The sequence below is a fragment of the Chiloscyllium punctatum genome, chromosome 2, assembly GCF_047496795.1.
Source record: "Chiloscyllium punctatum isolate Juve2018m chromosome 2, sChiPun1.3, whole genome shotgun sequence".
NCBI lineage: Eukaryota > Metazoa > Chordata > Chondrichthyes > Orectolobiformes > Hemiscylliidae > Chiloscyllium > Chiloscyllium punctatum.
In genome coordinates this window covers 124233633-124256411 of record NC_092740.1, presented here as the reverse complement: position 1 = coordinate 124256411, position 22779 = coordinate 124233633, and the positions used below count along the sequence as shown (strand labels likewise).

The 22779-nt window shown below is 40.4% G+C and overlaps 1 protein-coding gene across 1 annotated transcript in view; it reads left to right on the top strand.

Moving 5' to 3' along the window:
* Nucleotides 1-2977: 2977 nt before the first annotated feature.
* The window catches only part of ecpas (Ecm29 proteasome adaptor and scaffold), a 111455-nt gene continuing 91653 nt past the window's right edge, over nucleotides 2978-22779 (top strand). The window contains exons 1-2 of the mRNA XM_072588108.1: nucleotides 2978-3045; nucleotides 19199-19329. Coding sequence (XP_072444209.1) covers nucleotides 3024-3045; nucleotides 19199-19329 — 153 coding nt within the window. The 5' untranslated portion in view covers nucleotides 2978-3023. The remainder of the gene's footprint in view (nucleotides 3046-19198; nucleotides 19330-22779) is intronic.

Genomic DNA, 22779 nt, shown 5'->3' with positions numbered 1-22779 from the left:
GCAAGTGGGACTAGTTCAGTTTAGGATACCTAGTCAGCGTGAATGAGTTGGACTGAAGGGTCTTCTCTGTCCTGTATAACCCTATGAATCGCTGGTTGTGCGTTTCTATTTTGTGGGAGGAGTCCATAAAAATGAGTCATAAATACAAGATTGTCATTAAATATTTCAAGAGAAATGTTTTTACTCATGTCAGAATGTGGAACTCACCAATGCACAGAATGGTGAGGTAAACAGCATTTAAGGTGAAGTTAGATTAATACGTGTGGGACAAAGAAATAGAAGATCAGCCTGAAATTTCACTTGCATACCAGGAACAGAATGTCAGGACAATTCCTACAGTTGCTCCACAATCCCATTCTGGGAAAATATTGTGCTGGAAGCTGGGATTTTCATTCAACATGACCAGGTTTTATGTGAGTTGGGTGACAAGTGAATGCAGAAACTGCTAGATATGAAGGCAGGTTGAATGGATGGCTTGCCTTGATGCTCTGACTCAAGTTTTAGAAAAAAATAAACATACAAAGCCCTCAGGCCCTCACCCCTGATCACCTTCCATATACTTCCTGTGCTTCATTCATGCCAACTCATGCCACCAAACCTTTCTCTCTATATCATCTCATGTCTTATCCATCAAAGTGATGCCATGGTTCATCATACCCTCCATGCTCAACTTTGCCTCATACATCCCCATGGTTCTTTACAGCCTGTGTTCCAGCTTAGTATCAGCCAATGTCACCACTGACTACTTTTGTTCTTACTCCCTACTGTTCCAGTTCACCCAGCATCCACCATCAGTAAATCATGGACCATTACTGATTTACAGTTTGCCTGTCTATCTTTGATTCCAATTTATTTGGGCCAGATCTGGGATAGTACAGTGGCTCAGTGATCAGCACTGGTGCCTCACAGTTCCAGAGATCTGCACTTGATTCCAACTTCAGGTGACTTTCTGTGTGGAGTTTGTAATGTTCTCCCATGTCTGTGTGGGTTTCCACTTGGTGCTCTGGTTTCCTCCCACAGTCTGAGGATGTGCAGTTTAGATGGATGAGCCATGCTAAATTTTCCATTGTGTCCAGGGATGTGCAGGCTAGGTGGATTAGTCATGGGAAACATGATGTTACAGGTATAGGGTAGGGGTGTGGGTTGCTTTCAGAGTGTTGGTATTGGTTTGATGGCCCAAATGGCTTGCTTCCACACTAAAGGGATTCTGTGAAAGCTCTGTCCTCACCCCATTGAAGTTTTCCATCTCCAACTTAACAGTCCAATTGCTCCTTGTTCTTTCCATGGCCAACCCAAACCTTATGATAGTGGTCTGTGTCTTCTAAATGTACCCCTATTGAAACAAATCAATTTGGCTCACCTCATTTCCAAAAACCCAATCCAGCAATACCTCCTTTCTTGTTGAACTGGAAACATAATGATATAGAAAATTCTCAAGTCTCTGAATTTTTGCACTTCTTTTTCCTTTGCACTATTACTATTTGAATCTATACTTTAATAATTCAGGAACAATCAAAGCATATTTTAACAAGGGGAAAAGGCAGAACAAATAAACCCACACAAAAGACAGAAAGAACACAATGAATGAGAAAAACACTGCATATGACAATTCACAGGTGCAATTGAGAATCAAGTTAAATATAAAACAGGTCAACAGGCAGCCCACAGACAAGAATGTGTCCAGAGGTTGTCTCTGCAGCCCCACAGGCCTTATCCATCCCATATAAAAAAACAAGTGGATTTGAAATTTGCTAAGTCGAAGGTATTTGTCTTCCATATTTACTGCTGGTAGGCTCACTGTAACGATGGATGATGCAGAAAACAGTATGAATGTGGAAACAGGTGAGACATCATGCACAGAGTCCATTTTCCGTATTTGAGATCTGTCACCTTCCTGCAGTTGCACCTCCCTAAAGGAGCATAAGATGTCAGCACTGGCTAGGGAAGATACAAGGAAGAGCAGCAGCACCAACAGCAGTGGTTGCTTATCAGGGACATCTGCAGTAATTTGCTACTTCATAGAGCAAGTGCATCTTCACAGCCATCCTGAAGTCAATGAATTGTTCAAATTGCACTGTTCTGGGGGCAATAAGGAAGTAAATCTGAGTGAGGTAAGGGGTATATGTGGGAATAACTGAGAGGATGCAAAGGAGTAGGTTTGTCAAGGGCAACAGTATGTGCCTCTATGCGAACCAGGTATAAAAGGACATACACATTTGTGTGGCATACACATCAGTGGTTAGCACTAATGCTTCACAGTGCCAGTAACCTGAGTTCCATAACTGCCTCAGGTGACTGTGTGGAGTTTGCACATTCTCCCTATATTTGTGTGGGTTTCCTACAACAATCCAAAGGATGTGCAGGCCAGGTGAATTGGCTATGCTAAATTGCCCATAGTGTTACGTGAATTAGTGAGGGATAAGTTGTAGGGTAGGGGAATTGGTCTGGGTGAGTTACTGTTTGGAGCATCGGTGTGGACTTTGTTGGGCTGAAGGACCTGTTTCCCTACTGTAGGGAATATAATCTTGCCTGCACCCTCTTCCAGCCTTCCCAAAATCCAAGAAATACGAGGAAAATACAGGCTGAAAGCCAATCTCCTTTTAGTCCCACTCTTATGTGAAACACAGACAGGATGGAGAGACTCAGCAAGTCAGGTAGCGTCTGCAGAGAAAGAAATAGTCAACGTTTCCTGTCTGCTATGAACGCCAATAGCCTTATTAAAACAACTGATGGTGCAGCAAACAGTATGAATAAGCATAATTTCTCACTGGTTTTGTTTTTGTTGAAAATATGTTTGGAGATGAATTGCAACAGCTCAGCGCACAAAACGCAAGGTAAACGCCACGAGCCAGCCGGCTGCCGGCGAGTCTACGCATGCTCGGAAAGCCAAGCTGTCATCCCGAGTTTGGGTTGGAATCTCTCCAATGAGAGCGAGCGATGGTAAGGTGCGCGCACGCCGCGTCAGTGGGCGTGGCCCGCGGTTGGGATCGAGCACGTTGAGTCGGTGTTCCTGCTGCTTCAAGATGGCCGCTCAGGACGAGCTGAGTAAGTTTATAGCGAGAGTTAATGGAGGATGAGGGAGGGGGAAAATCAAGAAGCTTTAATTTATAATAACCATAATAAAAAAAAATCGCACTCTGACACCACCTTACACGAAAGGCCATTAGAGTTATTGTAGTGAGTCCGCAGCCTTATTATTTGTGGTTATTAATGTGTCTTTTACCTACTAATGAATCCGAGGAGTTATTTTAATTTTAAGTTTCTAAAAAATATATAATGCCTTTTCTCTTTAAAAGATGAGGTGTCCAGGATCCACATCCATATGACACCGTTTGAGGAAAAAAAATGTGTGGGCCCAGCCCTTGCTACAGTGAAGCACTTTTAAGCCCAGTACTGTCAGGGGTTTAAATTACTATTGGATAACTTCCTAGACGTATTTTTATTTTGTCAGTAATTTTGAAGATAGATTACAAGCTGTGATATTGCAGGCCTTTATTAAAAGATGCCTTCTAGGTGCTTTGGTATGAAATCAAAAGTGAAAGTCCCTGGTAGCATTTCTATAAAGAAAATAAAATAAACTCTCATTTGAAAAGAAACATATTATTTACACCTGTTTTAATTCATTAGTTTACATCTTAACACAGTTCAGTACATTTGCCATTTTCTTCCACTGGATGTGCATATCATCCTTGTGTAAACTGGAGTTAGATTTTTGAGGAAGTGAGGACTGCAGATGCTGGAGATCAGAGCTTAAAAATGTGTTGCTGGAAAAGTGCAGCAGGTCAGGCAGCATCAAAGGAGCAGGAGAATCGACGTTTCGGGCATAAGCCCTTTTTCAGGAAATTTTCCTGAAGAAGGGCTTATGCCCAAAATGTCAATTCTCCTGTTCCTTTGCTGCCTGAACTGCTGCGCTTTTCCAGCAACACATTTTTAAGTTAGATTTTTGAGGCCTTATGGTTAAGACTGAAACATTTAGACAATCTAAGAATGACCTGGTTCAAACCCATTGCATCAGGTTTCCTTTTATAATTATCAGACCATAACATAAAATGTATGCTTCACTTGGTATTATGCTACATAAGCTAGGACCCTGTGCCATTTCTACTTCCTAGTTCTCAGTATATAATTGTGAACTTGGGTCTTGTGGGAGGGTAGTGTCCTTAACTTTGCTTCAGAAGAGCAGGGTTCTTGCCCAGATGTTCTCAAATGTGAACATTTTTGAGCATATTGATTAAAATACTTGTAATTGTAAACCCTAAAATTGACTTCTGTGTCTTTCAGACCGTGAGGGTGGTGGGGTAAAGTATATAGTGCTTTCCAGCCCTGTTTGCTATTTTATGATCACAGGAAAAGATGGCTGAGCTTAACTAAAATAACCCTTTTTCACTTGCTTGCACTGTCTTTCACAAAAATCTTCATTTGGGTGAGGTTGCAGGGACATCTGGATGGTTGCTGATATGTTCTGAAAATGCTTAAGGTTCCACAATTAAGCTTGTCTAAGTTTTTTTGAAAGTATGAAATTGTACTATAGCCTGGATATAGAATTCACATCACAATGATAGCCTAGATAGTGTTTCATTTCAGTCTTTGCCAGTTTTATTGGAACAATTACATGCTGAAAAAAATAAGTTACTACATGGACTGTTAAACTAGAAGGGATTAATACATTGAATGGGAAAAGAGTGATGCAGACATGAGGGAAAGACGATCAGAGAGATATGGGAGTAGCATCAGAACATAAAATGATTTGAAATTTGTTTGGAATATCAGCACCCTTATATTTCAGGCTGGCGGTTGTTTTGTCTATTGTAAATTCTGTAGAAACTTTAATCAATGAGCTCAAAAATGATAAACCATAAGAAGAAAGCTTGTATGTTTATAGTTGTAACCTGATGATCAAAACTAGATTTCTATTATTAATTCAATTCTGGGTATCTATTTAAATGTTATTACATTTTAAGGTTTTATTATATTTTGAACAAATTGATATGTTTGAATTGGCAGTCTGTGCTTACATAATTAAGATTATCATTGCTTATTACTTGGTGGCATTTGTAATGAGGAGAAGCAAAATTAATATTGACACTGAACATCTCTATACTTTAATCCTTTGCAGCAATGATTAAATTTACTTCATAGGTGGACTGGCTGTCTAGTACATTCTGTAAATTGAAATATAGAGTCTGATTACCCAGCTTGAAAGTAGCAGACGTTTTCATTGCTGTAGAGGAAAATGGGACATCGCTGAAGACTAATGTATTCTTTTGCAAAACATTGGAAATAAATATGGATTAGCAGTCACTATAAGAAGTTTAATATATATTAGAGTTAAACACCAAATGATAACTTTGGCATTCTAAAAACAAATTATTTTAGCCTAAAATATGTAATAGATCAGGAAAGCAGAAGACACTTAGATTTAATACAACAATATCTTGTTTGTAAGCAAATAAGGGGTTGAAATACTAGTTCTTCTGGTGGAATACAGCAGGAAGGACAAGTTTCGTTATTTTGAATATTGTGTTTTTAATTTTGTTTATAAAATGAATTTTTTTGTATACAATTGTGAATTTCACTCTGATGTGAATTCTAGTTAGTTTATCTTACGGACAACATTCCTTCTGCCCCCAGAAGATGCAAATCAAGTGATCCTTAGTCTAATTTACTGGCACTTCCCTACATAACAGCAAAATTTATGGAAAGTGAATTGATTTTAGATATCCCAAGGAAATCATATTTTGCAGGACATTAAAAGAAGATTAGTATTTCATAGTCAGTGGATATGCCATAAAGCTTTTTACTGACCTCAGTGAGAGCTGCCTGTAAAGGTTCAGCAGTCTTAGTGGTGTGGATTTCCCCTTCCTAATGTCAGTTTAAATCTGGCACCACGTCAAGGGAATCCTCAGGCATTTACCATCGTGCAGGAGAAGCAGCCGATTGCACTAACATATTCTCACAGGTGACAAACCAAGAAAAAAAGAAAAAACTATCTTTTTTTCAATTGTTAACATTCTATAGACAATGAAATAAATGGTTGGAGCATACTAATGCAGAAACCTGGCATTTCACAAATATGAATTTTTTTAAGAGTCATTAAAGTTGTGTCAGTAGTAATTAGGAACTCAATGTGCAATTTTTTGAGTTTTTTTGACAGTGAAACTAAAAACATACAAGTTGAAGTTTCTCCTCAGTTTACCACTTTGTAATTGATTGCAAACTGGAGGAACTTGAGCAGTTCGTCTTCTAGAGAGGGATAGAATCACTGACCGCAGTTTTGGATCTATGTGCTTAATTGTACATATGCAGAATGCAAACGTTACTGTCAATTTCAGAGGACTAGTGGAAATTTACACTGGCAGTTTTGTCATCATTACAATTGCAATGTCTAATGTGTGAATGCTCTCAACATGTTATCATCTGTTGAAATGTAAAATAAAATATTGATTTCTACATCTGTAGAAATTTACATGCTTTGACAGCAGTAATTTCCAAAAAAATAAATAACCCTGTATATCACTGAAAAATGATGAGAGTAGAGGGAGAGTCAGAAGTATCTAGCGATGCCGCAGACATCATAAGTACTGAGTTGACTTGACCGACCAGATTATCTTTTCCTGTCTGTCACTTCTGTGTGTTCTTAAGTTAAGTTGTCATTCCAGATAAAGTAAGGAAGATGATTTGTTGTGTTTGGAAACTAGAAATGCATGACTTGGTTCAAATCTGTGGTATTCAAGTCTACAAAGTACAGTTGCAATTCCATACATTGAGATCTTTTCTGCAATCTAAAATAATTGATTGCCTGCTGCAATAAAACTTTCACAAACCTAGAATAATCAGCAGCATTTTGGGATTATCTTTGATTAGATTTTTGAGCTCTGGTTTTAGTTGGGAGCAGTGGAGGTCATGTGACTTCGCCACCTCCCTCATTCTGACTTCCTACCCCCATCTCCATTGGTTTTATAATTGAAAATAAAGTTTGAAATTAACAGAAAACCCCAATTTTTAAATGTCCTTGTGATTTTTCACACCTCCTCCCTTTTGTTTGTTCACATTAGTGCTCTTTGAGGTCAGCTCTTTAATTCCTAGTGGATCAAGGCTAATTCTGGAAGGCTAGCAATTGAATTTTCCTGGTCTATAATCCAGATTGTAAATCATGCAATGCACTCAACTCAGTCTGGCCCCATCTTATAATCAGTACAGTACTTAATGGATTTATTTTTCATCTTTCAGCAGCCTAACTATCACGACTACATAAAATAAAACATTTCAGATCCATTCCATTGTATTAACCATTTGCTCTTGTATAATCTTGATAAGTGAATTATTTAAATTAATAGTCTGTCTTGATGTATGTCCTGCAGATGAAATTCCATGTAATTTAAAACAATCTTAAAGTTACAGGTTAGTCCAATTAATGTTACAGTATATTTCCAGGTAAGTATGTTGTAATACCTTTCATAATAATTGATGTTCTGTTTGTTTTTATAGAACCATAGAATTGCACATCACAGGAGGAGGGAATTCAGCCCTTGTGCACGTTCCAGCCCTTTGTAGAGCTATCTAATAAATCCTACTCATCTGCTCTTTCTCTATAGTTAGCAAGTTTCGAGAAGATTTGTAGCTCAGGTTGAGGTTCTGTATGTAGGTTTGCTCGCTGAGTTGGAAGGTTCGGTTTCAGGCATTTTGTCACTAGGTAACATCATCAGTGAGCCTCTGGATGAATCACTAGTGGTATGGCCAGCTTTTTATTTATGTGTGTAGGTTTCCTTGGGTTGGTGATGTTATTTCCTGTGTGATGCCATTTCCTGTTCTTTTTCTCAGGGAGTGGTAAATGGGATCCAAGTCATTGTGTTTGTTGATAGAGTTCCAGTTGGAATGCGACGCTTCTAAGAATTCTTGTGCATGTCTCTGTTTAGCTCATCCTAGGATGGATGTGTTTCCGAGTCAAAGAGGTGTTCTTCCTCACACTGTCTGTCTGCTGGTTTGCTGGGTTTCTTTTGTGAGTTCGAAACACACTCGATCAAAGAGACTACATTGCGAAAGCAAATGCATTGCTTGCAGAGACCAAGAGTTACCAACAAGTGGCGATAGACCTGACCCCACAACTGGAGAACCAAATCACATCCCTACTCAAAAAACTTCAGGAATCTGGAGAAATAAATAAGACTGACATCCAAAAAATGAAACCAGACAGATCCAACATGCCACGCTTCTACGGATTACCCAAAACTCTCACACCAGGAGCCCCTTGCAGACCCATAGTCTCGCTACCTGGAGATGGGCCAAACAGCTACACCAAAGATTAAAACACTTAGTAGAAGACTCACGCCACTCCACCCAAGAATTCCTGAAGACCATCAAATACATCAAAATAGAAGAGAATGAAATAATGGTCTCCTTTGACGTGTCAGCCTTGTTCACATCCATCAACATCAACCTGGCCAAAGAAACACTGACTACACTATTAGAAGAACCAAACACACATATTCCAAACACCACCAACTGCATCAGCAAGGGCAATATTGTCAAGCTAGTGGACCTATGCCTTACCACCCACTTCACCTTCAACAACAAAACCTATAGACAAACCAACTGAACCATCCCAAGGGATCTCTGATATCAGGGTTCTTAGTAGACGCTGTAATGCAGAGACTGGAACAAACAGTTCTGCCAACCATCTAACCCAAACTTTGGCTCCGCTACGTGGATGATACCTTTGTAATCGCTAAACAAAGCAAATTAGAGGAAACCTTCAAGACCATCAATAATATCCTTAATGGCATAAAATTCACTAAAGAGGAGGAAAACTGCCTTTCCTAGATGTCATAGTAGAGCGAACAGCCAATGGGGAGCTTCAAACTAGCGTCCATAGAAAAACAGCACATGGACTAAATACTGAACTACAGAAGCAATCATCGTAACATCCACAAACAAAGCTGCATTAGAACATTATTTCAACAAACTACCACACACTGCAGTACAGAGGAACTACGAAGAGCAGAAGAAAATCACCTGTACAGCATATTCAAAAAGAACGGGTACCCAATGAACACAGTCTGCCGATTTCTCAGCAACAAACCCAAACAAGCAGACAAAATGCATCCAGAAACCCTAACCACTCGCCCCTACATCAAAGACATCTCAGAAATGACTGCCAGACTATTCAGACCTCTTGGCATCATGGTAGCCACAAACCCACCAACACACTAAAACGGCAGTGAATGAACTTGAAGGACCCTATACAGACAACAAACAAAACTAATGTAATTTACAAAATACCATGCAATATCTGTACCAAACACTACATTTGACAAACAGGCAGAAAACTAGCCACCAGGATACATGAACATCAAGTAGCCACAAAAAGACATAACCCACTCTCACTACTTTCTTTACATACAGATGAGGAAGGACACCACTTTGACTTGGACAACACACCCATCCTAGGACAAGCCAAACTGAGACACACACGAAAATTCCTAGAAGCCTCGCATTCCAACCGGAACTCTATCAACAAACACATTGACTTGGATCCCATTTACCACTCCCTGAGAAAAAGAACAGGAACTAACATCACCACAGGAAATTACATCGCCAACCCAAGAAAACCTATACACAAATAAAAAGCAGGCCATACCACCAGTGCTTCATCTGGAGACTCACTGATGATGTTACCTAGTAAGGTGACAAAACGTCTGAAACTGAACCTTCCAGCTCAGTGAGCAAACCTACATCCTATATAGTACTGTAAATCTTTTTAAATATTGTTACTATTGAAACTATTTCCCAATAATCTTTCAGAAATTGCCTACAAGATCACAACTCATATGAAAAGATTGTATCCTCTTGTTCCCTTCTCATTAACTTCGCCGAGGTCCTTTGGTTGCTGACACCAAAAGTTATAACATCTGTGTTCAGTTTTCAACATGTTTTTTGCAATTTGAATTCATGTAACAGTCACAGTTAAAACATTATCTGGTAGCTGGCTGAATATACCACCAGCAGAATGAATTAGCTTTATTGTCACATACTCAAATGAGCAAATTGAAAAGTTTACTAGTTGCCACTTATCAAGCCATCTTAGGTATGAAGGTACCTAGAGACAAATTCTTCAGTACAAGTTCTTAGGGAAAGAAAGTTAGAAAAATAAAGAAAAAAAAAGTCCAGCATTGCAGATTGTAGGAATAAATTAGGAAGTAGAGAAAAAAAAGGTTTGCAACAACGGTTATTTCAACCCAGCCCATGCTGGCACCTAGCCTCCAGTCTGCTTGGGCCTTGACACCAGACAGTGCCAGGCTTCGCCTCAAGGATCTCAAGTTTGGGAGATCATTCAATACCAAAAGTTCAGGCTGAGGCAATGCTGGGCCGCTTAAAGGCTGCCACGTCAGTCCAGGAGACTGCCACACAGGGTCAGGAGGCAGCCAAGCCCGGTCTGTGCTGAGGCCGAACATCTGAGACCCAGAAGGAAAAAAACCGGACTACAATGCAAACAGTGTAGTGAGTGGCCCAATCTTTGACAGTCCTTCAAAGTGAGTGTAAAGCCTATGAACAATTATATTTTGTCCCTTTTACATATTGGACAATTTTTAATGGAAACCAAGGGCATAAGTGATGGACATGTTCCTCAAGAGTAAGGAGGATCAGTGAGTAGTAATTCTTGTCAGAATTAATAAGGAAGAGTAGAATGCAGTTTCTGTAATGAGCGGTGTGCTCAACTGTAGCTGAAAGGTTGGAGATAAGCACACCTCCACAGGGCTGTGAGGTTATGACCATAGTTTTAGGTGATTGGTTTGTTAATTTCTTGCAGTATTGCTAGCCAGTCAAATGACAGGCGTGTCACTGGGAGTACTGTCCACTTCTGGGACTGCAGTGAGTCCCTCTGGATTGGACAGAGAGTGGTAGTGGAGGGTTGTTTTTCAGACTGGAGGCCTGTGACCAGTGGAGTGCCACAAGGATTGGTGCTGGGCCCTCTACTTTTTGTCATTTACATAAATGATTTGGATGTGAGCGTAAGAGGCGCAGTTAGTAAGTTTGCAGATAACACCAAAATTGGAGGTGTAGTGGATAGCGAAGAAGGTTACCTCAGATTACAACAGGATCTGGACTAGATGTGCCAATGGGCTGAGAAGTGGCAGGTGGAGTTTAATTTAGATAAATGCGAGGTGCTGCATTTTGGGAAAGCAAATCTTAGCAGGACTTATACACTTAATGGTAAGGTCCTAGGAGTGTTGCTGAACAAAGAGACCCTTGGAGTGCAGGTTCATCGCTCCTTGAAAGTGGAGTCACAGGTAGATAGGATAGTGAAGAAGGCGTTTAGTATGCTTTCCATTCTTGGTCAGCGTATTGAGTACAGGAGTTGGGAGGTCATGTTGCGGCTGTACAGGACATTGGTTAGGCCACTGTTGGAATATTGCATGCAATTCTGGTCTCCTTCCTATCGGAAAGATGTTGTGAAACTTGAAAGGGTTCAGAAAAGATTTACAAGGATGTTGCCAGGGTTGGAGGATCTGAGCTGCAGGGAGAGGCTGAACAGGCTGGGACTGTTTTCCCTGGAGCGTCAGAGGCTGAGGGGTGACCTTATAGAGGTTTAAAAAATTATGAGGGGCATGGATAGGATAAATAGACAAAGTCTTTTCCCTGAGGTCGGGGAGTCCAGAACTAGAGGGCATAGGTTTAGGGTGAGAGGGGAAAGATATAAAAGAGACCTAAGGGGCAGCTTTTTCACACAGAGGGTGGTAGGTGTATGGAATGAGCTGCCAGAGGATGTGGTGGAGGCTGGTACAATTGCAACATTTAAGAGGCATTTGGATGGGTATATGAATAGGAAGGGTTTGGAGGGATATGGGCCGGGTGTTGGCAGGTGGGACTAGATTGGGTTGGGATATCTGGTCAGCATGGACGGGTTGGATCGAAGGTTCTGTTTCCATGCTGTACATCTCTATGATTCTATGAATGCAAAATTAAGTATGGCAGTGCATTAGGGCCAATCAGGCAGGCCACAGTGAGAGGTTAGGGATCAAGTTGGGTAGGGCAGCAGTAACTGATGGAAGATCTTCATTAGTGACTTATCCAAATCTGAGAGACCCACTTGCAAATTCTGTAGCCAGTCGGTCAGTGGTTATCTTCCTTTCTTGCTGTGTAAGATACCAGTGATGCCATGAGGAGGGCTCTAAACAGCCATTAATTGACTGCTTTTGTCCTCAAGTGCCCCAGGTTTGGGCTCCTTAATAGTATAAAATACCAGTAAGTGACTGATATGACACTGCCATCTGGAAACCCACCTGGTTTTATGTTGGAACGTACACCAATTATTCCACCCAGTACCACCACCACTCCTGCTACCAAGAATCTGTTCCTGGGTTTCAAAAACTGGATTAAAGATGCAAATGATAATCTCAAAATTATATTCAGTTATAAAAGAAGAACCAGATGAGAGAGAATTGTGCACATAAGGAAGTTCAGGAAGAAAATATTCACTTTTCTGTGGCTTTGGGGCAGTTCTCTGGCAGAAGGAAGTTGTACCAATGACTTTCATAGCACCTAAAGAGCAAGACGAGTTAATGAAACATTTGAATGGGGAAGGGAGGAAATAACAATGAAAATGACATTTGTTAAACAGAGGGAATTCCAACAGAACCATGGAACGTAGAAACTAAAGAACAAAACTGCAGAGTGGTTGATTTAACATCATAAAATGATTTAGGTGATAGCAGTCACTAAACTATGACTGCAACTAAAAGTTCTTACATGTCACATTTGGAGCAATAATGGAAGAAGATTGTCTCAGACAAACTATCATAGTGCTGTATTGGAGTGTAAGGAATATCTGTTGCTGTTGAAGAATGGTTTCTGTTAAATTGCTATCCTGACAGGAACAGAAGGATAGTTTGGTAAATTAATTCTACTTTCATCGCTATTTTCTAATTTGTCTGCATATATTATCCTCAATTTCCTTTCAGCTTACCAGCAATTGCAAAATACCTCTGATCATATGATCTGGTGCTATTCCTCCATTTGTCTACTTACATTGCATTAACTAGTTCATTTTGAGATTACCACTACCATGGATGTTTCTGCACTGAAATCTACTCTAGTACTGCTACATCTAACTGTTTCTATTAAGGCCAAATCATAACCTTACACATTATAGGCCTTTGATGCTCTGCCATCAATGATGAATCTGTAGTGCCAGTAGTGATGAAAATATGTGGCAGGAGCTCACCTCTTCCTTGTCAGAATTAAAGCAGGATATCTGATGCTTATGTTGGAGTGGTGCTGTTTCTGGGCTATTTATTCTGCAAGGTTACCTCAAAGCATATTTGCCGTCAAAGGTGTTTTTGTGGTAATAGGAGCATATCAATTATCTTTAAAACTCAAGCAGGGTTTTCTATAAGGCTGATCTTTAGTTCCGACATCATGTAAATACAGTATTATTAACTAAATATGGCAGATAATTTGATTTCTGTTTTCACTTCAACAATTTTTTGTGTTATCCAGATGCACTGTGTTGTTTGTGTTCATACCTGTTGGGTTTTGGGGATGTCTCACTCTTTCTGATTGACCTGTGATGACTGGCTGGCAGCATGGCTGTCAATATGTCAAAATCAAAAGTCTGATAGGCACCAGTATTCCATGGTACTGCACCATCATCTGTAAACAAAACTTCCAAACTGCAAATGCATTTTTAGTTTTGGTATGCTAAGTATGTTGTAGAAATAAGCCATTTTAAATGTTTAGACACCTAAGTAATGTTGTGTTTCTCATGTACTTTTTCTTCATTAGCTGAGCTTACAAAAATGATTACTTTTTTCATTGGGTCAAAGAACTCTTTCAAGAGCTGTTCCACCAGCAGAAAACCTTATTTTTATTACAAGTACACAATTGCTTTTCATTGTATTTCAAATTTTAATCTCCAGGATATCACAAGTGAATTTTCAGTTTATTGATTGGGAATTAATTATGGTTTCTCAGTAGCTGCTCTATTCTGAGGGAAATGGGGAAGTGAGAACATTTTTCTCATTTTCCAATAGGCTAAGGTGAAAACTTAAGCACAAATGAAGTGCCCTCACTACCTGTTAAAACTGCTGTTGGTTGAGAAGTCTTCACATCCAAAGACTTTCCTCAGGTAATGAGTTCTGTTCGTGAGTTGATGGGAAATATTAGCTTGTCTCCAATTAAGACTGATCCTGCTAGGCTTTCTTCCATGAGTTAGTGTTAACTCTTATTTAATTCCTGATTCATTGCAATCGTGTCAGAGGAGACATTAGATACATTTTTAATTAATCCATCCTGCATGTTCAAAATTATTGCTACGATGTTCTGGATTCTGAATACTCTGAAGGGACTACTTGAGAGTTGATCCACTGTCTTCCCAATATCATCTTGACACGCCTTAGGATTTTATCATATTCGTCTGATGGATTACTGGGACGACATTGGTTATAAAGTATTTTACAAAGGCTAAATTTGAGTAGCTTCATTAGCCTTCTGAGCCCAGTTGAATTTCTGTATTCACCTCTATGGTTGACACTGGTGTAGTCTATTCTTTTCAAGTATACACAGCCATTCCAGGGTAAATATTCTGTTCCATGTAGCTAACTTATAAATATACGAATACTGATGGCTAAGAGAAGAACTTCTGGCCCTTCTAACCTGTTTCCCAGAGGAAGAACTAGTGATGAAGACAGTAGTTTACACAAGGAAAGATCCACATGAGGATATTCTTTCGTCATTTCATTCGATAGGACTCTCATATGTGCACTTTGGTAATATCCCCTTTAATTAGTCAGTATTATAGCAAGCTACCACTCAACATATCTGATTTTGGATTTTTAGACTCACTGCAGAAGTACAAATCTGAATGCTCAAATCGTCTTTTGGGAAGTTGAAGATTCTGCTTTCTGTTTAATACATCTGTATACATCAGAACCCTAGCCAATGTGTAAAGATGTGCGGAAGAAAGTAGAGGCCTTTGAAAAGTGAATGCGAAAACATACATTGGCCATATTTGGGAAGATTATGGCTGAAATTACTGCACAGAGGCCGGTATTCCATTGCCATGCCATCCTTTATTTGCTTGTGCACAATATACTGGCTGTGGCCAGGCAGCTCAGTCAGTCCCTGAATTCCAGTTATTTTTTGTTTTTTTCACTTGTGTACAGTACACTGGCTGTGGCCAGCCAGCTCAGACAATCCCAAACTCCTGTTATTTTTTTGTTTTTTTTACTCATATACAATTCACTGGCTGTGGCCAGCCAGTTCAGAGTCAATCACCTGAATGTAGGTGATTCGAAATCTCCTGGTTTTTTTTGTTTCTTTCTTTCTCTCTCAACTTTACCCCAATGCAATAGTGCTTATATTTTCCCCAGCACCCATGGTGTGTCTGTGCAGGTGTGAGGCACAGTGAAAGACAACAGGTGTACAAATCTTTAATCAGTTTCCACCATCAGGAAGAAAGGAAACATCCGAGTGGCCAGTGACAAGCAATGCCCCTCTCATCAAAGGGCAATGCTGCATGATCAAAAGGTGAAGGGGAGGGCAGGGGTTAAATCAAAATAGAGTTGGAGGGGGAAATAAGACACTTCACTCTCTGTGGTGCCCACCTCTCCCAGAACAGCTCAAGGGTGTTGGTAGACACCGCATGCTCCCTCTCCAGGGACATCCGAGCTTGAACGTAACCACGGAAGAGGGGTAGGCAATCAGCCATAACAACCCCCTCTATGGCCCACTGCCTGGACCTGTTTATGGCCAGTTTTGAACTCTTGTTAATGTGGTCAGCCAGGGCTTTCCTGATTGGGGCTGTTAACGTGGGCCAGTCAAGGACCTCGTAGTCAATGAGTTCCAATGATTGCCCAGTGATATCACCTGACTACTAAACCAGAGATCCAGGCAACATTCTGGGGACCTGGGTTCAAATCCCACTATGGCAAATGGCGGAATTTGAACTCAATAAAAAGTCTGGAATTGAGTCCATGACCATGAAATAAGTGTCAATTTGTCAGGTAATTGAGGGAAGGAAAATGCCATCTTCTCTGGCCTGGTCCGTGCGTGATTCCAAGCCCGCAGCAATGTGGCTGACTTGTTCCTTGATTAATTAGGCATGGGCAATAAACGCTGGCCCTTCATTCCATGAGTGAATTAAAAAAAAACGTTCGTGTTCACTCCAAAAGATGAGTGAAGAGGCACTTGAAATTTCAGAGCGCAAAGAATTCTAAAAGTGACATCCAGAGAAAATGTCATCATTTCAGAAAATAGATCAGAACTGAAAAGCTATAGAGACCTTTTGTAGAAGACAAAGTTGAGGGCAACACAAAAAGTGGTCAGCCTAAATATATTTGGATGACATTCATGGAACAGTTGCATATGAGCTACATGTGGGGACAATGCGAGACAGATGAGTATTATCTGGCAAGATTGGCTCCAATCTGCAACAGAAAGTTTTACTTTTTGGGGCAGCACAGTAGTTCAGTGGTTAGCACTGTTGCCTCTCAGCACCAGGGACCTGGGTTCGATTCCAGCCTCTGGCGACTGTGTGGAGTTTGCACATTCTCCCCTTGTCTGCGTGGGTTTCCTCCGGGTGCTCTGGTTTCCTCCCACAATCCAAAGATGTGCAGGTTAGGTGAATTGGCCAAGCTAAATTGCCTATAGTGTTAGGTGCATTAATCCCAGGAAATGGATCCAGTGGGTTACTCCACGGAGGGTCGGTGTGGACTTGTTGGGCCAAAGGGTCTGTTTCCATACTGTAGGGAATCTAATCTTTTAAGAGTATAAACTTAGCTGACAGTATACACCTCATTTGCCCCTCTTCCTCCATCCTCATATTTCGAGTAATATCATTTCTCTCAGCCAATGTCACTAGCAGAATAATTGGTGTTTTATCTCATTTGCTATTTGTGAATTTTCATGTTTGCAAATTGACTGCCACTTTGCCTTAAAGTAACAGCATTCAAAGGTAATGAGTTTGTGAATTACTTTAGGGCATTTTGAGCACATGATAAGCTTTGTAAATTATTGTTAAAAAATAAGATTTAACACTTATATAATCAAGTTCTGGAAAGATTGCTCAATTAATTATGCTTCAGGGCGGTTGTATACAGAAGTCTTCAACACACATTTTAACTTTAAACATCCGAATAAGATTCTGAAGTACAGTTGCAGTAAGATTTAGGTGTTGGTTTTGAGTTATATTTTTTCCCATCACATTGTGAATGCTAAAAAGATCAGACAGTCTGCGCAATAGATATTGTAGGTAAACAGCTGTTCTCTTCAATTGCCTCCCCCGCATGGCACATACACAGATTTATTTATGTAACTGCCCTACAGGAGTGAAGTAAATTTATTTCCCTCCCAGGAGTTAACTGCAGGAAATAATATTTTCCACATACATATAGAAATAATATATTTTATTACATTTATAACATGATGCTTTTAAAACCATATATTAATAGACTTAGTGTTTATTGCTGCACAGCATTCACTGATATCATTTAAATATGTACAGCATGCAAAGACAGCACAATCCATATCTTTTCCTTTGCTTTATTGCTGATTAATTCTGACATGCTGTCTGAAACTTACCACCATGTTCCAATTTGTAGTATCTGACCAAAAGCAGTTAATATCTAGTTTACTTTTGAACCTGTTTATTTTAAAAATAGGAATTGTAATCTTAATGAGACTAGCTCTGTCTTGGTCACAGAATAATACATTGTTCATGAAATGAAATTGATCTGCACACCACTTGATTTAACATTGTACATTTGTACACAAATTGTAATATCCTTAGTCCAGAGCATCTGCTTGGGATTTTTTTCTGCAGGTCCTTGCCACTTTCAGACATAGCACTCAGTGCTGCCAAAGCCCTTGAAGCAAATGGCAAAGAGTTGATCATGAGCCCAAAGTTCTCATTAAGCTTTAAAAACACTTGTAGCAATGAGTGCCAAGTCTGCTTGGGATATTTATGCACCAATTTCACACACCAAGAGGTAGTCAAGTGTACCACCTTCTTGAGGTGTTCCTTGAAATTCTTCCACTCAGGTTCAGTGGATTCTGAAATGGCTGATAGTCTGCAAACTCTTCGACATGTGGGGTGAATGGGGCTTGCTGTCACTGTCAAGGTTGTCCATGTGGTTCCTGATATTCTAGATCCAAACTTCACTTTGATGAGCGAAGATGCCGATTCATGATTTTATTTAAATGTGGGGTGGTTGTTGTATACTCACTGTCAGTTTTGGCAGAATAAGGCCTTAGTGTACTGACAAGGAGGTTCTAAAACAATTGGTGGCCAAGGTTTGCTACAAGATGTTATCAGATTCTGTGCATGATCACAGGCATGTATACCTCAGTGAATGACCAATTTCTGAGTCTCAGTGTGGGGGAAAAACTGGCATTCCTTATAGCTGCTGGGAAGATGACTAGTGGTTTTAAACTTGCTGTGTTTCTGCTTCTGAACCCAGGCTGACCACTCTGTTTAACATGCATTTCCAACTAGACCAAAAGGTTGGGAAGCAAGAGAAGCAGAGTGGAAAGATGTGGGTGTGTGTTTTAAAATGGATCACATTTGGGAAGCATCAGAATACAGACTACAGATAAGGTAAGAACTTGAAATAGCTGGAAGTGAGGTGTCTTCCAAATGAAGAAGGTGAAGGTTTGCAAGTCTTAAAGGACATTTATAAAGGAGTATATTGTTTATTCTGCAACCATGTGTATTAGGACATCTAGGATCAGCCATATTTCAGAAGAATGAATTTCAAAATTGTTAAATGTCTTAATTTGGCACATTTTATGTATACGTTTATACCTGGTTCATAGACTTGTGGTTAGGCAATCTAACTTTATGAAATAGAAAATTCTGAAATCCAGAAATGATTTGCCACCCCCACCTCTAAACATTCCAAATTGCAGATTACTGTGTTATACCTAAATTAAGTAATCTTGAAATGGTGTCCAAATATCTTGACTTTGTCAAAATCCCTGCAATCCTCGGATCAGAAATTAATCAGGTGACAGATTCCTTGAACGACAAAGGATTTTTCATTGTCAAAAGATGAATTTCAACCTATCAGGACAGACCTATTTGGAAAGAATTGACATTACGAGCTATTTAAGCTATGAGCTATCTGCAGTCTGTTTGTAAACAGTGTTCCTAATTAATGACCTATATTGTTTGAAGTACTGAATTTTGTTTCATATATTTTAGATCAACTTGAACGAGTCTTTATGCGCCTTGGCCTTGCTGAAACAGATGAGCAACTGCAAAACATAATCTCAAAATTTCTTCCTCCTGTTCTGCTAAAGCTGTCTAGTGTTCAGGAAGGAGTGCGTAAAAAAGTAAGTTTATATTACACTCTTTGTTGTTAAAAGTTATAGCCTAACATTTTATGTTCAAATGGTATTACCTGTTTCCATTTGTGAAAATTAATAAAGGAACTGGGCTTGATCATTTTTCAGTTTTCTTACTGTGAATAGATCTGAAGAAGTTTGCAGTGGTAGAGTGAGAGATCAGACTGCGGACAAACTTGCAGATGAGAAAGATTTTAAATTTGAAAACTTTGGAGATCAGGGCTACTGAAGCTTGCTAGAGACAGGTATGTGGGATGGAATGCCAAAAGCAATCTTGCAGATGAACGTAAACCCTCGAATACAGAGAAGAAAGTCAGTAATGGTGAAATAGGCCATTAGGAAATGGATGGTCTTAATGGTGACTAGGATATCAGGTTTGAAGTCCCACGCAAGTGATTAGTCTGACAGAAACAGCTTTCTAAATCAGATCAAGTAATTTCTTATTCATTTTTCTTTGATGTAGGCATCAAGGGCGAGGCCAGAGTTTATTGACTGTTCTTAATTGCCCAAAGGGCAGTTAAGAGTCAGCAACATTGCTCAGGGCTTGGAGAAATATGTAGGCTAGACAGGGTAAGAATTGCGGATTTCCTAAAAAATGTTACTAAATCAGATATGTCTTTATAACAATTAGTTGTCATTCAGACCCATGACCCCAGAACATTAACCTGGGCCCCTGGGTTACTGGAGTTTAGATCAGAGTGGTGCTGGAAAAGCACAGAAGGTCAGGTAGCATCTGAGGAGCAGGAAAATCAATGTTTTGGGCAAAAGCCCTTCATCAGGAATGGAGGCAGGGAGCTTCCAGGGTAGAGAGATAAATGGTGAGGTTGAGAAGGTAGCAAAGAGTACAATAGGTAAATGGGGGTGGGGGTGGAGGTGATAGGTCAGAGGGGAGGGTGGAGCAGATAGATGGGAAGGGAGATTGGCAGACAGGTCATGAGGACAGTGCTGAGCTGGAAGGTTAGAACTGGGGTGAGGTGGGGGGAGGGGAAATGAGGAAACTGGTGAAGTCCACATTGATGTCCTGAGGTTGAAGTGTTCCATGGCGGAAAATGAGGTATTCTTCCTCCAGCTATCAGATGGTGAGGGAGCGGTGGTGGAGGAGGCCCAGGACCTGCATGTCCTCGGCAGAGTGGGAGGGGAAGTTGAAATATTGGGCCACGGAGCGGTGGGGTTGATTGGTGCGGGTGTCCCGGAGATGCAAGGAGGCATCCAGTCTCCTCAGTGTAGAGGAGGAGACCGCATCGGGAGCAACGGATATAATAACATCCACCAATGACATTGGTGGATGTGCAGGTGAAACTTTGATGGATGTGCAAGGCTCCTTTGGGGCCTTGGATGGAGGTGAGGGAGGAGGTGTGGGCGCAGGTTTTGCTCGTCCAGTGAAATTACCATTACCTCATCACCACCCCTGTAAAATTGGGGATGAGAAGGTTCTATTCAGTTTGCCAAAAAAATGAAAGACACAACTCCAAAATGAATACTGATTACGTTAATTTGTGCATTTGTCGATTGACTAAGTCTGTAAGGCACTTTCAATACTGTAGATAGTCATACAGCATAGAGATAGACCCTTCTGTCCATACTGACCATGTTCTCAAATGGAACTAGTCTCACTTGCCTGCATTTAGCCCATATCCCTTCAAACCTTTATTATTAATGTATTTATCCTAAAAGTTGTAATTGTACTGCAGCCGCTACTTCCATTGGCTAGCTACTCTTTTTGTAAAAAAAAAAGTGCCCCTCATGTCCTTTACAAATCTTTCGCCTCTCATCTTAAAAATACGCCCCTTTGTTTTGAACTCCTTCTGGAAAAGACCTTTGCTATTCACCTTATCTGTGCCCCTAATGATTTCATAAACCCGTACAGGGTCACCCCTCAACTTCCTGTGCTCCAGCCTATTTTTATGACTCAAACCCACCATTCCCAGCAAAATCCTAGTAAATTTTTCTGAATCCTCTCTAGTTAATAGTATCCTTTCTATAACAGGGTGCCAGAACCGCATACAGTACTTCAGATGAGGCCTCACCAATGTTCTGTACAACCTCAACATGACTTCCCAACTCATATACGCAAAAGAATTGAGCAATAAAAGCAAGCATGCGAGCTACCTTTTTAACTAGCCTGTCTACCTGTGATGCTAATTTCAAAGAATTATGTACCTGAGCCTCTAGGTCTCTCCATCCTACAACTTCTCAGGGCCCTACAGTTAACTGTATAAATCCTGCCCTTGTATTGCATTTTGGTAAAACAAACCTTGTATTTATCCAAATCAGATTCCATTAGCTTCCATTACTCTTCCATTAGCTCATTTACCCAATTGATCAAGATGTCTTTGTAATCTTAGATAACCTTCTTCACTGTACCCTACAGCACCAATTTTGGTGTCATCTGCAAACTTTTAACTAAGCCTCCAATATTTTCATCCAAATCATTTATACAAATGGTAAACAAAAGTGGACCTAGTACCAATCCCTGTGGAACACCGCTAGTCACAGACCTCTAGTCCCAAAATCAACCCTCCGCCACCACCCTATTTTTTTAGATTAGATCACTTACAGTATGGAAACAGGCCCTTCGGCCCAACAGGTCCACACCGCCCCGCCGAAGCACAACCCACCCATACCCCTACATTTACTCCTTACCTAACACTACGGGCAATTTAGCGTGGCCAATTTACCTGACCTGCACATTTTTGGACTGTGGGAGGAAACCGGAGCACCCGGAGGAAACCCACGCAGACACTGGGAGAACGTGCAAACTCCACACAGTCAGTTGCCTGAGGCGGGAATTGAACCCGGGTCTCTGGCGCTGTGTGGCAGCAGTGCTAACCACTGTGCCACCCACTGTGTCTCCTGCTGTCAAGCCAATTTTGTTTCCAATAGGCAAGCTCACCCTGAATTCCACGTGATCTAACTTTAACAATTAATCTACTATGCTGAACCTTGTTGAAGGCTTTACTAAAGTCCATATAAGCCACTTCTACCACTCTACCCATATCAATCGTTTTGGTTATTTCCTCAAAAAACTCAATTGAGTTTGAGAGATATGATTTTCCTCACACAAAACCATGCTGACTATCCTTAATCAGTCCTTACCTCTCCAAATGTATGTAAATCCTATCTCTCAGATTCACCTCCGACAATTTACCTACCACCGATGTAAGGCTCGGAGTCTACACTTCTCAAGCGTCTCCATATAGCCTTTCCTAAATAAAGGCACAACATCAGACACCTCCAATCCTCTGGCACCTCACCCATGGTTATAAATAATACAGGTATTTCTGCTGGGGCCCCTCAATTTCTTCCTTAACTTCCCACAACATCCTGGGATACACTTGATCAGGTCTTGGAGATTTCTCCACCTTTATGTTTTCAAAGACCTCTCCTGCACTGTCGCTTCTATAATGTTCTCTTGCCTCCATTTCTTTCTCCACAGTA